Source organism: Ixodes scapularis, unplaced genomic scaffold, assembly GCF_016920785.2.
Source record: "Ixodes scapularis isolate PalLabHiFi unplaced genomic scaffold, ASM1692078v2 PGA_scaffold28__5_contigs__length_5199819, whole genome shotgun sequence".
NCBI classification, from domain to species: Eukaryota; Metazoa; Arthropoda; class Arachnida; order Ixodida; family Ixodidae; genus Ixodes; species Ixodes scapularis.
Window position 1 is genome coordinate 4,764,607 of NW_024609855.1, and position 18,123 is coordinate 4,782,729.

At 47.9% G+C, this 18,123-nt stretch overlaps 1 protein-coding gene across 1 annotated transcript; it reads left to right on the top strand.

The window, feature by feature from the left end:
- The first annotated feature begins 14,709 nt into the window (after window positions 1-14,709).
- Window positions 14,710-17,740, top strand: LOC115311553 (angiomotin-like). The gene is made up of 5 exons (XM_042291204.1): window positions 14,710-14,945; window positions 15,011-15,130; window positions 15,763-16,344; window positions 16,831-17,255; window positions 17,681-17,740. The coding sequence occupies exons 1-5, from the start codon at window positions 14,738-14,740 to the stop codon at window positions 17,738-17,740; spliced, it is 1,395 nt and encodes a 464-aa protein (XP_042147138.1). The 5' UTR covers window positions 14,710-14,737.
- Window positions 17,741-18,123: the final 383 nt, after the last annotated feature.

Below are 18,123 nucleotides of genomic sequence, written 5' to 3' on the forward strand. Positions count from 1 at the left end.
ACGATGTTGTGAGCCTGAGGACCAATAAAACAGCGCAAAAAGCGCAACGCCATGGCCTGCTCTCTGCGCTTCATAGAACTAGCCGGTGGAGTAGCACGCACAGAGAGATGGCGAATACCGGCTAGTCCTATCTAAAAACTACATATGTATAATCCATCTAAATATGTCTTAATCTGCTCTGACTGTACAGTGGTTGTCACTATTGCCTGATGCGCCAGAATTGATGGAGGCGGAGTCGTGTTCCCAAACGTATAAAATATTTGTTCTGACATATAGGGTGTTTCCAGAAAAAAAAACGGGCAAAAGTTCTACTGCAGAAAGTACGCATCGCACAATAAAGAAGCCTGATGCCGTAGCGGTCTGTCAAAAGAAAATTGCTAGAGCTGAATATAATGGGATAATTAATAAACTCCGAGTACTTAAATTGTCAAATATTTGTTTTAAAGGGGTGGTTTCAAAGATAACATTGCTCAGAATCATTGAGAACGACTAAAGACACCCATGTTATAATGGCATGAGGCACGCTAAGTATTTTAGGGAGTTCTGAAAAAATGCTCAAGTTGGACGCGTATCTCGCTTTCGGTTTCTTATCGGAGAGCATCTCCACGTGGGCAATCTCGCCCCCCGTGTCTAAAGCGCGCAACGTGCGTGCACCGCCACGCATTGCTCGTGAAGGAGTGTCTTCACTCTGGCACCGATGTCAAAAAGGCGGACCTCATGTGACTGTCCGGAAGCTTTCTTATGTAGACTTCTCTACGCGCGATGAGTGGCGGCGCACGCATGTTGCGCGTCTTAGACACGGGGGGCGGGATCGCCGGCACAGAGATGTGCTTCGATGAGAAACCGAAACCTACATACGCGTCCAAATTGAGCATTTCTTCGGAACGTCGTAGAATGCTGCGCGTGCCTCATATCATTGCCGCGTGGGTGTTTTTAGTAGTTTTCGATCATAACAGCAAGATTCTATTTGAAACCAGGCCCTTCAAATCAATAATGTGCAATTTATTCATTCAAAATTACTTACCCAATTATATTGAACGCTAAACATTTTCATTGGTGGCAGGTGCAAAGGGCGGAAGCTGGTTTAGTGGTAGAACCTACGAGCACGAGCATGTTCGTGCTCCCAGCCATATCCACGCAGAGTGCGTGGTCAGGAGATGAAAACGAGTTGGTTGTCTGGTTCGTCAAACGCGTAGCTCCCACCGCACTGTCAACTTCAAGGGGCCGTGCTCCGATGTTGGGTGTTGGGCTTTCTGCACCAGTGGGACCCAAGCACCGGTGTGCCCGTTACTGAAAACATGTAACAAAATAGAGTCACTCGTTAGATTAGGGAGTTGTAGTAGATCGTTTTTCCTCTCCGCTACGGTATCCCCGAGGAAAACGGCGCAGCTGCGCATGCGCGCCACCAGCCTTCTCTGCATAGTTCAAGGTCTTGTGGTGGATTACGGAGCGCTATCCGGGTGCTTAGGGGGCTGCGGAAACGGTCTACTACAATTCCCTATTGTCAAAACTTAACGGGCTACTGATATTCGTTACCGTCCTACGAACGTAACGATATACCGTTATGGTTACTTTCAAAAGTGAACGAATGTTACTTTTGCGCCAATTTGAATATCACTCATTCCACAGCGAAAGGCCGAGGATATGAACTCAGACAACCGTTTAACATCTTTGCGAGTTATTAGTTTGTAAGATTTGTTGCATGATCATTATTTGAAAACTGGTTTTATTGACTGCGCTCTCTTTTATTTTCTATTTTTCCCAAATAATGTAGTAATGTTTTGCACGACCATAAGGGATTTGCAACAAACTGATTGAATAAAACACTCATTTGAGTGAGGTCACCAGGTGTCGACAACTTTTTTGCTCATCTGAACGGATACACACTTTGGAGTATTTAGAGGTACTCCCAAGAAAATGGGGTATAATGCATTAACTTACAGTATACCCCTTCTTGGGAATGCTGCAAAAGGTTCTCCGATTTAACTCTTTTAGAAAGTCGGCGAACCAGTGCATTCTGTTGAGCTATGCGCAGAGTGGAGATTGCGAGCCGATTTCTCTGATTCTTTCATGAGTTTGTTCTGAAAGCCCTTAAAACCCAGTTTCAAGCGCACTTGAAGCAGGGATATTAGAGGTGGGTCACGAATCAGTCCGGGCATGAAGAAATTGATAAAAAAATTACTTACAAGGATAGGTTATCTGGTGGAGAAGTGTTAGGACCGAGTTTAGTGTAATTAATAGTAAAAGAGGCGACGCTCTTATGGGTGAAAAGAATAGATCTATTCATGATAAGTCGAAGCCGCGGTGTAGGGAACACGAATCAATAAGGACCACAGTAGGCTAACGACACATTTCGAACGTGATTAAGCGTGCAAACTGGGCTTAGCGACAGTTACTAAAAAAAAGAAAATGGAGCACTGATAAGGACCTATCGACCCTAACTGTAAACGTTCGTGACGACCGCAACCGCAGAAAATAGTTGCTCTTTCAAATTAGCCCCAAAGAAAAAAAAGAGCATCATATTTTTTCGATATCCAGGACTTTATACCAGGACCGGGGATAGGCGAGCTGAGATGCCGCCCAGGAAGCCATCAAAAGGGTAGCGCCGCTGCGCCCCCATTTGAAAGTTTTTTTAGCTTACTAATTTATTTAAACACGGCGGTCCTTTTCAGAAAAAAAAAATACTCGCTCTGGAATACTTCTCGTATTTGCGTTGTTTTATATTTAATTATGTCTTGTGTAGGCCTCATCCCGTTTGATCAGATCGATGAAGCCATTAATGCTCGGGTGAGCTCTCCCTGACACAGCTTTTATCTTACGGTGCCATGTCTCCAAGGTTGTTTCGGGAGAGGGAGAAGTGGAGGGGGAGCAAGGAGGACAGACATTGGACACTTGAACCTAACCAACTATTAACGAACAATACAAACGAACCGACCCAATTGATAACGAAAGATGGCCGAAGCGGGAAGGTTGTTTCGAGTAGGGCGCCTCCTGAGAGCTGCGAGAATGGCTGTTTATTGTTCGGTAGTTAAAAAGAGGATATCGGAGAGGGGTGTGGGCTTCCAAAGCCATCGCAAAGCGGGCCCTTTGTCCCATTCGCACCAGATAAAAAAAAAAAAGAAAAAAAACAACAACAAACGTTTTAAGCGCTTTGTTTTTCGGCTATTTCCGTGTTCCGAGATTTTTCGTACGATGCCATTTCCAAATTGCATGTAGATTGTTTATATCGTCAACACAAAAACGACATATGCCATACATTTCTTTCATGGAGTTCTGTCATAATGTTGCGAAATAATCTACCAAAAGACGGAATGGCGTCGCGTCCAAAGAGCCCAGATTTCACTCCCGCGACTCACTCGAAAGAGTGTCTGATCTCCTTGTGCGAAAAAAAAAACCCGAAACTAACCGGTTCGGGGTACAATCAGCAGCCATTGGCGTACCAACCGTGGGGGGGGGGGGAGGGCTTGCTCCCCTCCCACTTCTCAGAGTGGGGGGGCAAAGCATGTGTTTTGCCCCCCCCCCCCCCTCCCTGAATCAGCCGCCACTGGGCAGGAAAAAACACTTGCCGGCCGCGCCCAAGGGATACCAAAGGCACCGCCCTCCGAACCGCGGTGGCATATTGTTAACGCGCAGGCGATACACACCCCGGCAACGACGTTCACACCGGATTGGATGGTTGGTGGAGATATGCGCTGCCGCCGCCAATTTAGGCAGCGGTTGCAACGCTCGTTTCCAAAGCGGTAGCGTATACCTTAGTGGTACGATGTGTGCTTCATACATACGGACCCGGGTTCGATTCACGGCGTGGGCTTACTTCTATTTTTTTAGAGCGCAGCTCTTAGGGGCCCGTTTCCGGCTTGAGCGGCGTCGGGGTCACCGTCGGCGTAACCGCGCGGTGCATTATGGGTAAATTTCCCCGCTAAATCTAGCGGAAAAATTTCCCCGCTAGATTTAGCGGAAAAATTTCTCCGCGAAAGCGTAAAAATTTTCCCCGCTAGATTTAGCGGAAAAAATTCCCCGCTAAATCTAGCGGAAAAATTTCCCCGCTAAATGTAGCGGGAAAATTTCCCCGCTAAATCTAGCGGAAAAATTTCTCCGCTAAATCTAGCGGGAAAAATTCCCCGGTAAATCTAGCGGAAAAATTTCCCCGCTAAATCTAGCGGAAAATATTCCCCGCTAAATCTAGCGGAAAAATTTCCCCGCTAAATCCAGCGGAAAAATTTCCCCGCTAAATCTAGCGAAAAAATTTGCCCGCTAATTTAGCGAAAAAAATTTCCCCGCTATGTCTAGCAAAAAAATTTTCCCCGCTAGCGGGAAAAATTCCTCGCTAAATCTAGCGGGAAAACCTCCCCGCTAAATGTAGCGAAAAAATTTCCCCGCTAAATCTAGCGGAAAAATTTCTCCGCTAAATCTAGCAGAAAAATCTAGCGGGAAAATATTCCCCGCTAAATCTAGCGGAAAATTTTCCCCCCTAAATCTAGCGAAAAAATTTCCCCGCTAAGTCTAGCGAAAAAATTTCCCGGCTAGATTTAGCGGAAAAATTTCCCCGCTAAATCTAGCGGAAAAATTTTCCCCGCTAGATATAGCGGAAAAAATTTCCCGCTAAATCTAGCGGAAAAATTTCCGCGCTGTCTAGCGGGAAAAATTCCCCGCTAAATGTAGCGGAAAAATTTCCCCGCTAAATCTAGCGGAAAAATTTCTCCGCTAAATCTAGCAGAAAAATCTAGCGGGAAAATATTCCCCGCTTAGCGGAAAAATTTTCCCGCTAAATCTAGCGGAAAAATTTGCCCGCTAAATCTAGCGGAAAAATTTCCCCGCTATATCTAGCGGAAAAATTTCCCCGCTAGATTTAGTGGAAAAATTTCCCCGCTAAATCTAGCGGAAAAATTTTCCCCGCTAGATTTAGCGGAAAAATTTCCCCGCTAAATCTAGCGGGAAAAATTCCCCGCTAAATAGCGGAAAAATTTCCCCGCTAAATCTAGCGGAAAAATTTTTCCGCTAAATCTAGCGGGAAAAATTCCCCGCTAAATCTAGCGGAAAATGTTCCCCGCTAAATCTAGCGGAAAAATTTCCCCGCTAAATCTAGGGGAATTTTCTCCGCTAAATAGCGGAATTTTCTCCGCTAAATCTAGCGAAAAAATTTTGGTAAATAGCGAAAAAATTTTTCCGCTAAATCTAGCGGGAAAAATGCCCCGCTAAATCTAGCGGAAAAATTAACCCGCTAAATCTAGCGGAAAAATTTTCACGCTGTCTAGCGGAAAAATTTCAGCGCTAAATCTAGCGGAAAAATTTCCCCGCTAGATTTAGCGGAAAAAAATTCCCCACTGTCTAGCGGAACAATTTTCCCGTTAAACCTAGCGGAAAAATTTTCCCGCTAAATCTAGCGGAAAAAATTCCCCGCTAAATCTAGCGGAAAAATTTTCCCGCTAAATCTAGCGGGAAAAATTCCCCGCTAAATGTAGCGGGAAAATATCCCCGCTAAATCTAGCGGAAAAATTTGTCCGCTAAATCTAGCGGGAAAAATTCCCCGGTAAATCTAGCGGAAAAATTTCCCCGCTAAATCTAGCGGAAAATATTCCCCGCTAAATCTAGCGGAAAATTTTCCCCGCTGAATCCAGCGGAGAAATTTCCCCGCTAAATCTAGCGAACAAATTTGCCCGCTAATTTAGCGAAAAAAATTTCTCCGCTATGTCTAGCAAAAAAATTTTCCCCGCTAGCGGAAAAAATTCCTCGCTAAATCTAGCGGGAAAACCTCCCCGCTAAATGTAGCGAAAAAATTTCCCCGCTAAATCTAGCGGAAAAATTTATCCGCTAAATCTAGCAGAAAAATAGCGGGAAAATATTCCCCGCTAAATCTAGCGGAAAAATTTTCCCCGCTAGATTTAGCGGAAAAATTTCCCCGCTAAATCTAGCGGAAAATGTTCCCCGCTAAATCTAGCGGAAAAATTTCCCCGCTAAATCTAGGGGAATTTTCTCCGCTAAATAGCGGAAAATTTTCTCCGCTAAATCTAGCGGAAAAATTTTGGTAAATAGCGAAAAAATTTCTCCGCTAAATCTAGCGGGAAAAATGCCCCGCTAAATCTAGCGGAAAAATTAACCCGGTAAATCTAGCGGAAAAATTTTCCCGCTGTCTAGCGGAAAAATTTCAGCGCTAAATCTAGCGGAAAAATTTCCCCGCTAGATTTAGCGGAAAAAAATTCCCCACTGTCTAGCGGAAAAATTTTCCCGTTAAACCTAGCGGAAAAATTTTCCCGCTAAATCTAGCGGAAAAATTCCCCGCTAAATCTAGCGGAAAAATTTTCCCGCTAAATCTAGCGGGAAAAATTCCCCGCTAAATGTAGCGGGAAAATTTCCCCGCTAAATCTAGCGGAAAAATTTGTCCGCTAAATCTAGCGGGAAAAATTCCCCGGTAAATCTAGCGAAAAAATTTCCCCGCTAAATCTAGCGGAAAATATTCCCCGCTAAATCTAGCGGAAAAATTTCCCCGCTAAGTCCAGCGGAGAAATTTCCCCGCTAAATCTAGCGAACAAATTTGCCCGCTAATTTAGCGAAAAAAATTTCTCCGCTATGTCTAGCAAAAAAATTTTCCCCGCTAGCGGAAAAAATTCCTCGCTAAATCTAGCGGGAAAACCTCCCCGCTAAATGTAGCGAAAAAATTTCCCCGCTAAATCTAGCGGAAAAATTCCTCCGCTTTTAGCAGAAAAATAGCGGGAAAATATTCCCCGCTAAATCTAGCGGAAAAATTTTCCCCGCTAGATTTAGCGGAAAAATTTCCCCGCTAAATCTAGCGGGAAAAGTGCCCCGCTAAATCTAGCGGAAAAATTTCCCCGCTAAATCTAGCGGAAAAATTTTTCCGCTAATTCTAGCGGAAAAATTTCAGCGCTAAATCTAGCGGAAAAATTTCCCCGCTAGATTTAGCGGAAAAAAATTCCCCACTGTCTAGCGGAAAAATTTTCCCGTTAAACCTAGCGGAAAAATTTCCCCGCTAAATCTAGCGGAAAAATTTCCCCGCTAAATCTAGCGGAAAACTTTTTCTGGGGGTCACGTGGCCCCCCCAGGGCACATGACCCCCTCCCCCCCCCCCCCGCCCCGAGAACAGGTAACCCTCAGTACCCTTCCCTCCTCCTCCTCAAGAGCTGCGCTCCAATTCGGTGTCACAGGGACTGTAAACGGCTTTCATTTTTTCTCTCGAACATTTTGTTTTGTCGAGGCATTTTGGGATATTTACAACATCTCTTTTTTGCGATTAACACTGAAAAACACGAATGTTTACGATGAAACTTCACTGACCTAAATGGTATGGGACTGTACACACCAACTCATCTCTGTGACGTCACGGCGTTGTGGTGGCGTGTCGGTCGCACTTCCGGTCTGGGGCTGTGGGCAGAAGTCCCTATGCCAGATGTGTATTCCTGCGTTGTTTTGATAGGAACCAGACAAAAAACCTGCCTTCTCGTCAAAGCGCCGCGACTGGGCCCGTACCAAAAGTGTCAAGAAAGGTTTGAAGGTCAGTTTTCACGTGCTCGGTTCGTCAGAGAATCTGGATATGTGCCGCAAAAAGGGAAAAGCAGACGCCGTCGGACGACGATTGCTTGGGCGGGAAGTACTATGGCTTGAATTCACGGATACTTCTGGTGATCAGATTTATTTGTTTTGTTCCTACATGAACGCCAGAAAACCGTCAAGTTGTGCGGACCACCTGCGGACTACGTTCAGTGCGTCTTCAAGTTCAAACGGCCGCCTGATCGTTCGAACTGTCGTCTGCTCTTTCAAGCGTTTCAGCTTGTCGTCTGCTCTCTTAGACGACGCCGGCCTGTGGACCAAACGTCGGTTCGGTACTTGCGATAAGAAGTAAGTGCAGGCCTCAAAAGACCTAAATTGGAAGGTTAGTAAGCAGGCTCAATGTAAACAGTAGATACAAGGAGATGTTGATCATTGTTACCAGTGACCAACACCGACTTTTTAGAATGTGGTTCTCGACTGACCACGACGAAATCGCGACCATACGCGCTGGTTAACTCTGGCATATTTACTAACAATGTGCTGTTGGGTGCGTAAATAGGTGAAAGGAGGGGGGGGGGGGGGGGCGCCACGGCCGCAGTTTGCCCAGGGCGCTTGCTGCTCTAAGGCCGGCCCTGCTCAAACCGTAGCAGGACTTGCTTCGCGAATTCACGTAAATGCCGTAGTATCAAGCGAAAAAAAAGACCTTCTTGGGACTGCGGTGACGACAAAAAAACCAAAAAACAAACGAAGGGTAGGAGGATCAAAAGATTCACACACACACACACAGACACACACACACACACACACGCACACACACACACGCGCACACACACACACACACACACACACACACACACATACACGAGAGCAGCACCAGCAGTGTGAGACGAGAGGCTTAACATTGTCTACCCATCTCTTGCTCGTGTGCGCTCCCCTCCCTGCGGGGATGAATGAATTTTTTTTTTCGGTTCCTTTCCCTTCTGAAATGTCTCAGCGTACCTTTGCAGACAGTCAGCAGCTCACATGCAACGTAAATTTACCAGAATCAGAGCCCGTACGATGGAAGATGCCGCATCGGAAATTCAGAGCCGGTTCATTCGAAAAGTGTGGGGAGCTGCGGGACTGCGCGTAGTCCCGCGGTTACGGGGATAATCAGAAATATAAACTTGGTACTTTCAACCTTCGTAACGCGTTGTATATTACGTTTATATTATATATATATGTAATTAATTGTACAAGATTGCACTTTTAAAACGCGCATTAATGTCGGATAAACGCGCACAAACATTACCGCGCCGCTCGAGAAGAAATATATTTTTTTTTTCACGTCGATACGCGTCGACAACAGGAATACTCTCACGCAGTTGCGCCATGGCCTTCCTTCCTTTGACATTGTGACGTGCCCACTCGGAGCGCTACGGACTCATTTCTAAGAGGTGTTGGTAGGAGAAGGCATGACGCCAGCCGCGTAGCCTCCACAAGCCATGCTCCTTTGACGCTTCGCCTCTTTCTCATTTTCATCCTTACTCTCCTCACTTATCAAGCCAACGTGATCACATCACGTGACCGTAGCTAGCCTTCGTCTAGCTATGGGATATCAGAATACACCACAGTCTAGCCTTCGATGTGATAAAACCTACCGGACGGAGTGCGCGCAAGCCTGCAAGGAATCCTACAATCAACCATCCATCTTACACGTGACATGTCACGCGCACCATTGGCCAGAAGGATCTACGGTCACGTTGGCCACAACATCGTTTAAACTTTTTATGACTAGGCTTCACCAATATTGCAACGTGCCCCCTTCTAGTACTCTTAACCTCCTTGCCCTCCCTCAGAATTTACGGCGGTCCGTGGTGGCCGCCATATTAAAACTTTATATCAGTGTTGCTGCATCTGTAGGTGATATTGAAAACTGACGTTGGAGCTGACAGAGAAAATCTGGCCACGGCGCAAGCGCAACGCCAATGTACGCTGGAAGCTATACTCCCTTTCACCTTATGTTGTACCGCAGCGAAGGCTAGGAGCGGAAGCTCGTAGCCTTGGTGGCCTTGGCTGCTGCCCTTAATGCACGAGAGCTTGTGCTGCTGAGATGTGCCCTAAAGCAAAGAGCTCGCGCTTGTAGCCTTTCCTGCGGTAAATCATAAGTTTGTTTGACCGGAGAAAATCTGGCTACAACGCATGGCGCCGCTAGTGTTTCGGTTTGACGGGACGTGAGGACGTGAGGAGCTCCGCAGTTTGCGAGCACATGTTGCGAAGACGTGACCGGAGAAGTGCCTCTGTGATGTTCCCGGAAGACAGAAAGTATCATTCGTAATCGTCGTGTGTGCTTTGAAAGCGAAGGGAGTCACAGGGTCCACAAGTATGCAACCACAAGCAAGGTTCACGACAGCGCTGCGTTGACTTCGGCGATCTCGTTCATGTTTGGGCCAACCCGGCGAGGCGAGAAAAAGCCGAAACGTTCGTGGTGTGTGGTCCGGTGCTTGGAGGTAGAAACCCACACTAACACGGAGCTCAAATTGGTTGTAGGGTTGAGGTTCAATGGGTTCAGTCCCGTCGTCGTCAGCTTATCCGGTCCAGCTGGTCCGGGAGGACGCAGCGAGCGTTTTTAAAAGTAAACCCCCCTTCGTTCCGTTTCAAGATGTGGAAAATTCCCGACGCATACCGTGAGTAAAAATCTGCGGGCGTTTTCAACAAAATTACGTCGTTTTCATCATCATCATTTATTAAACCTTGAAGGCCATTGCTGGCATTACACAAGGTGGTAGTAACTGCTGAAGAAACATTATATAATTGACAATGGACTTCGGATTGTTGTCCTAAATCTGCCGTTTTTATGTTTCGTGTTGTTGGACTGCATTTGCACAGCGACGTGTTTGCACAGCGACGCACACCGCTCGAGAAGATGATTCGGTCCTGCAAACGACCCGTTATACAGAATTTCAGGGAAACTGAAGTCACCACCGATATTTTCCTGTAAATCTCGAGTGAGTTTGTTGCGCTCACCATGCGGTATGAATAAATTAGGGCAATATTTCCTACCTGCCCACAGATGCATGAACTAAAACCATTTTTTACGTAGTGAACATAGTGATTTTTCTTTACTTTGGGAAGAGGCATTGGTGCATTTATTATGGTACAATCACTTGAGAGTTTAGAAATTGGGGAGAGCGAGCAAGCTTTCCCAACTTTGTCTCTGGCACTGCCCCTAGTTTCAACTTTCAATTTTAGTAGGCATACCTACTAGCAGGTACAAACTCTCTAAAGCAGGTAAAAGACCGGGGGGTCAGGACGGTACCGACTCCGTGTTTTGCGCTTTTCGCAAGGTGACTGGGTAAATGCTTTTGTGAGGTATGCGGAATGTTCAAACGATTGTGTTATGCCCGTCGTTTGCATCTCCAGCAAAACGAATAAGATGATCTACAAAGGCACAATCACAAGCCAAGATTTACGATAACAGTGCGTTTGCTTCGGTGGTCCGTGTAGTTGTACTATACCCTGCTATCTGCAACACCGTGTCATGACGAAGAGCTGGAACGGTCACGGCTTGTGCTGGGCTACCGGTTGACAGAAACCGCATCGCCCGCATCGGCACCGAGTGCACTTGGGCTCTTGATGCTCAAGCCTTTCATCCGCGGCTTGTCGCCAGCTGATCCCGCTGCTCGACGAAGAGGAAGCGGCGAGAGTGACCACCCGTTATGGAGAGGTCCCGGGTACGATACCCAAACCAGGCGGATTTTTTCGGTCACTCACCGGTCACCTAGCTGTGTTTGGAGATTTGTGTTTGTCCTTTGTCTTTCTTGTTCCCCTTCTCCAGGGATTATTTTCATCCTTCTTGTTCAGCTCGCTTGCACCTTTGCATTTAATTGCACTATAATAATAACCTTAAATTGCAAGTTTAACCCTCGTTGTTGTTAGACTGGTGGCGGTTGATAAAACCCGTTTGCTCTACTGACGTCTAACCCCTGGTTAGCTCGGTTGGTAGAGCGCTCCACCTGTAACGGACACGTACCGGGTTCGATGCCCGCACCAGGCGGATTTTTTCGGTCGCTCACCAGTCACCGAGCTGTATTTGGAGATTTGTGTTTGTCCCTTGTCGCTCTTGTTCCCCTTCTCCAGAGATTATTTTCATCCTTCTTGTCCAGCTCGCTTGCACCTTTGCATTTAGTTGCATTATAATAATAACCTTAAATTGCAAGTTGCACCCTTGATGGTGTTAGACCGGTGGCGGTTGATAGAACCCGTTTGCTACTGACGTCTCTTCCCCCCCCCCCCCCCCCCCCGACCCCCCTTTCCTGCGATGCTGCGCGTACTGCGCAAACCAGAGCCTGGCTCGAAACTTTGTCGGATTCAGGATGTTTGTATCCGAGCGCCGGCAATTCGACATGTCGTTTCCTGTGAGTTGCCAATTAATTAAGATGATAAGCAGAGGCCCCAAGCGTCAAAGCGCACCTGCACCCTCGTGACAACGCGGAGTAGAAAAAAGGAAAAGCAACGAGCCTGTTTCCATTTGACAATGGGCTTTTAAGAGTAGCGACCTTCTGTCACGAATATTTGCATTTTTTGTTGCTTTATTTTGGTTATGTCTCTGTTCAGCGCGTGTTTTTCTTTCTCACAAAAATTGGAATCCATCCCTGTCGATTTTCGCTTCCACTTATCGGATTATCTCTGGAGGTGCCCGCCTCTCTGCCGCTAGGACAAGGCCGCCGGGCAGCTCATTGCCTCCTTCCTGAAAGGGAGAAATTGTAGACATGCTTTTCTGTCAAGGCCAGTCGTCGGGAGTTTTTATTTTTATGTTTTGCTTGGGTGGCTTGGTCCGAGTAGAAAATTATTTCCCCCGACCTCGAGCTCGGAGACCCTGGTAGGTGGCGGGAGAAGGGCGGACCCCCAAGAGTAACTGTATATGCTCCGCTTGCGGAGCAGAGTACCGCAATGGTGCCATTCTGGAGCCAAGCACTGCGGGAAGCCACGGGCGGTTTCTGCAGGGGCTCGAAGGCGCAGGCGCGAGGCGACGTGTTGCGCGCGCTGCGGAAGGAAAATAGTGCGGTGTGGGGGCGACGAGATGCGCGTGCCCCGTGATCGTTTTCCCGTCGTTTCCTGTCTCACTCTCGGAAAAAGCGTACCCGTGTACGCTCCCGCGGGTCGTGCGGGTCGCGTGTGAAGTGAGGTCGTCAAGTCGCCGTTGCTGGGATGCAGATAGCGTTGTGAGCCCGCTGTCTGCCCAACTTTTGGTGGACCGTTCCCCTCGAGCAATCGAAAGCAGCAAAAAACGAAGGCCTGTTTATTTTCCTCTTGTGTTCAATCGAAGAGCAAGTGCCGCTGCTCAGCCTGTGACCTTTTTTTCAGAAGACAGTTTACTTGATATTATGTAGACAGAACAGTGCTTTACCTTCGCGCGTTTCAATTATATGCGAATCTAAGGAATGCCGAGCACCCCCCCCCCCCCCCCCCTTTCCTGTCATGCTAAAATAGTGTACGACTTTTTTTTTTTTCTTTTTTATCCGAAGTTTTTGCTATTTCACGAATTCGAGACGCCCGACTGAGAGCTTTTGGAGACCGGAATTTTCGCATGCTTTCAAGTTGGGCTAAATTTTGAATTCGCTTGAATCGCAAACATTAGGGGTTCGCGAATAATAAATGTTAGACGGTGCTCCAAAGTTTGGGAGATGCCGCAAGGTGCAAACTGCCTGATATAAAAAAAGTCCACCGACGTTCCATTTTCATTGCGGATAAATCTGAAAACGCAGTCCAATTTCTGGCAGGGACCAGAATGATGCCGAGATTGACTGTTTTCCTATTCACCAGTATATTCCGCCCTGAGAATAGGGCGATAGAGCTATGTCTACTTTCAGAGTGTGGCACCAACCTACATCTCGCTTTCTCTTCTATTTTGAACATTTTGCTCAACCTGTTAAACTGTTTTACAACCACCGACATGATCCCTTGAAGAAATTGCGAACAGGCACAGCACTAACAGTCTCTAAAACATGTTTATCCACACAACTGCCTGCAGAAATCTTTTGGGGTATTGTAAAAAAGCAGACAATGATTAAAAACGATCTCCTTCCCATACGAAAAAGCCAGACGAGGCGGCGTCTCACATCGTATCTCGCCGTTGGAATCCAGTACAAGCTCTTGCCGCTGTCTGCGCGATTCGTGCACTTGGTAACACTACAGCCTGTCATTTTCACGGGGCTCTTTCCACGCGCATGCAAAATTTAATGCGGTAAACGACGTAGCGGCTGACGAAAACGCCGTCTCCCCGCTTTCAAACGAGAGCTCCCCGACTCGCCAGGATGGCCGGATGTACCGGTCACGTATCGGTTCCGCGTATCACTCCGCGAGAGCCGCAGACGCGGGGAACGCGATCGCCGTCCGTGTCGTCTGCTTCACATACTCTGAAAACGAACGTCCCCAAACATCGCTCGCGTTATAAAAAACGGGATTGTACTGTACCCAGTTGATACACATGATGTTCAATGACTTAGGAAGCTTTCGGTTCGTTCGATTTTGGACTAGGATCGATATTTTGCGAATGCAAAGCGGGAAATATGTTCCCCCCGAAACTCGGCGCTCTGGAAGGCCGCTTTCCCGCACGAAGGTCGGCTCCAGTTCTCCGCACGTGACCACTCCTCCGCCAATACGGAGATGGCGGCGAAAGGAAAAGGAACGCGATACTCTGGCTCTGCAAGCAGAGCCTATACAGTTACTCTAGGACCCCCAGAAGGGCCGGTCAGGTCGGCTGGTCGTTCCTCCCGTCGTCTGTTCCCACGAGTCGTATGGGCTTCGGTTTTTCCCTTTTCGGGGAGTGAGTGTGCGCGCGGGGCTGCGTTGCGTCCACCGCCGAGCAACCAGTCCACCACGCCGGAAAGTCAAGCCTTCGTCGTCCGTCGGACCGAAGACGTCGGTGAGTCTTCGGACTTCTTTTGAACCACGGTTGAACTTTCCCCTGGACTTTGGGTTCACCCGTGGAGCTTTTCCTTCCTCGGAACTTTCGTTTTCTATGCGTAGGCGAACGTTGTTCCCGGCTGCATTTGTGCCGCGAGCGGCGAGTTGTTTCGCGTTGTGTCGGGAATCCACGTTTTGCGAAAATACGGAGTGCGCATGCGCGGTATCTCTGCGCGCCGGACGCCCGGGTTCGAGGGTATGTTGGGAGAGACGACAAGCTAGCAAAGCGTGAGACCATAGCAAGACTACGCGACTACGCTACGATTTCGCTGTCGCGTTCCGCGGGATGCCGACGAGCTGCGTGGCCTTTGGCTGCCGGAGTTGGCACCGGCCAGGAGACAAGAAAAGCTATTTTCGATTCCCTTCGAAGAAACTGTTCCCTCATCGAAGAGCGGCCTGGATCCGAGCAGTGAAGCGAGTGCTCCCGTCAGACCCAAACAAGGCTTGGGAGCCAAGTAAGGAGTCGCGAATATGCGAGGATCACTTCGTAACAGGTAAGTCACCTTCATCGTACTTTCGAGAAGCACCGGAAATGTAACACTTCCACTTTATAAAACAGGGGAACCATCACTGGACAACAGCCACCCTGACTACGTGCCGACTGTATTCACTTACGTGAAGAACCGGCCGTCGGTCCTCGGCCGCTACGAACGGTGGAAACATCGTTTGTCGACGGGGGGTACGTACTACGTCGTGTTTAGTAATCTCGTGCTGCTTCTTCAGCATGCTCGCACGATTTGACTTGTTGACCGGGCTACGGGTACTGGTTTCGTAACATCCGCTGTTGATGGGGACGGCGTTGGTAGCTGCCAGCGTCCGCGCCGGCGGCAGTGCATACATCGTGAGCTCAGCTTATCACCACGCTGCGCGACAACCATGTCAGATCGCCGTCAAGTTTCGAGCGTAATACAGTTGATGCGTGTGTATATGAGCCTGCTGGTGCTTCCCCAGGTTTCTTGTTTCCTATGCATTTTTTTCACTGCACTAGAGAAGTAGCTCATGCAGACCAGTTTGCCACTGCCTTCCCTCTTTTCATTGCATGATGTCTAAGCGTTATGATTAGAGAGGAAAAATTATGACACTGTGTAGAGTCGTCAGATTTATAAATGGTCATAGCTAGGTGGAGATTTTTAGTGCACGTCATAAGATTTCCAAGTAGTGGAAATTATTCTCGTCCAACGCTGAGACGTGCCAGATGCCCTACGTTTGTTTGGCATCTACAACCCCGAGATTTACATTTTGCAGGTTTCAATAATAGTATGCATTGGTTATGCAGCACCGATATTGTGTGTTGCGATTGTGACCCTGCAGCTGCTGTCAAAAAAAGGATTGTGGCCCAAATAACCGCTCCAGTTCCTGCAAGCACTCAACATGGGGCACCTCAGCCAGCAGCCGGTTCTTCTCCAGCTGCAGCCCGACCTTCCACAGCTGCAGCCAGACCTTCCACAGCTGCAGCCGGACTTTCCACAGCTGCAGCCAGACCTTCCCCAGCTGCAGCCGGACCTTCCGCAGCAGCAGCCAGACCTTCTGCGGCTGCAGCCAGACCTTCCGCGTCTGCAGCACGACCGTCTGCAGCTGCAGTCAGACCTTCTGCGGCTGCAGCCAGACCTTCCGCAGCTGCAGCTAGACCTTCTGCGGCTGCTGCCGGACCTTCCGCGGCTGCAACCAGACCTTGCGTAGCTGCGGCTCGACCTTCAGCTACAGCCGGGCCTTCGACAGCAGCAGCAGCTGGGCCTTCCAGAGCAGCAATCCAACTTGTGGCACAAGCAAGAGCATCCCTGGTCGTTGATCCCCTTACAGGAGAGACCAGCATCCCGGAACATTGTCCGCCCCTCCTGGACAATGGGCATGGAGCCCAGACAAGCACTCCATGTGTCCAGCAAACCATCGAAGGTGCTCATGCTTGCTGTTACTTGTGCAGCAGGCAGCTGTCACAGTTCATGTCGCTAAATCATTCGGCATAACTGGTAATATACATACCTGCATGGTTTGTAGTTTTGAACGAAGGAACCTGCTTTATGGTGTCTAAACAGCATACAAATGGGCTGTTACGCAAGGTAGACAACCTTTTCAGAACTTTCATCATAAGCAGTTAGAGTAAAGCTGAGCAAAATGGTGCGCAAGTTTTATTCAATCTACTACTTCACTATTTTATTTATCTACATGCATTTATCGTTCCGACATTTGGATGGGTATAATAAAATATTGCTGGCAAGCAGAAAATGGCCAGTAATTGGAGCCAAAATTCCTCTGTGCTTGAGTGCAAGGGGCTTATTTCAGAAATCTGCAGGAATAGCACATATATAATTATTCAGCATAAGAAATAGAGACAAAAACTGTATAATTATGAATTCATTTATGCATACTTCTATTTTACAGAGATCGAGCACGAGGACAATCTTGGTCAGTCCGTGATGTCTGGGACGCATGACGGGTGCAGACTCAAGATTGCACAGATGCAGCAGCGGATCTTGAGTTTGGAAGCTGACAACATGCGCCTCCAAGTGGAGCTACAGCACCACGAGACACGGCGGCTATCGGTTGATTTCATCAGACATGACCCCAAGCAGTGCATTTATTACACTGGGCTGCCCGAGTTTGCTGTATTTGAAGCAGTATACGATTTTTTTGCACCTCGGGCATCCCAGATGCAATACTGGTCGAGCGGTCGAAAGAGTAGCGGGATGAAAGGCCGCCCCCGGGAGTTGGAGCTCATTGAGGAATTCTTCATGGTACTTACTAGGCTGAGAACGGGAATGGCTGGCAGGGAAATGGCCCGCAATTTTGGAGTACATGAAGCGACGGTGAGCAGGCTGTTTACAACCTGGATAAACTTCCTGCAGCGAGAGTTGAGTACACTGACACGGCTTCCATCTCTGCACGAAATTCAGATGTATCTGCCTCATGCCTTTCGCTACTTCGTAAACACAAGAATAGTTCTCGACGGAACGGAGGTGCGCATCCAGAGGCCCTCTTTCCTGGCTGCCCAGAGGCATACTTTTTCACCTTATAAGCATTTTAATACTTATAAGGCGGTCATTGGCTGTACCGCTGATGGCTACGTTTCATATGTTTCCAAGTTATGGGGAGGGTCAGTTTCAGACAGGCTGATTGTAGAGGAGAGTGGGTTGTTAGGGCTATTGGAGTCAGGTGACGCCATTATGGTGGATAAGGGTTTCAAGCTTAATAACATACCAGCAGGGGTTCAGGTGCACATCCCTGCTTTCAGAAAGCCGCAAGAGCCGCAAATGCCAGAGGAGGACGTTGCACACTCCCGCCGGGTGGCTAGTGCCAGAGTAATTGTTGAGCGTGTGATTGGGAGGGTAAAACAGTTTCACATTTTGGATCGTCCGTTCTCCATCACAATGATCGGCATTGCTAACCAGGTCTTTCAAGTTTGTTGTTTCTTAAGCAATTTCCGGGAGCCACTGACTAGGGATGACTAGTGTCACAGTCAAAACATGTAAACTTCCCTGTGTAAATACTTTAAGGCAATGAAAAATTTTGCGAAAAAAACAAATCACTTGCACGACTTATTTAGCATGCACGCTGAATGATGCATGTTAAATGGATGCGAAACAAGATTTTGGATCTCGTAAAACAAGCCAGGTGCAATAGGCGGGACATTACAAACCCCCATAACATAACTCGTACCGCAATATTTCGAACGGA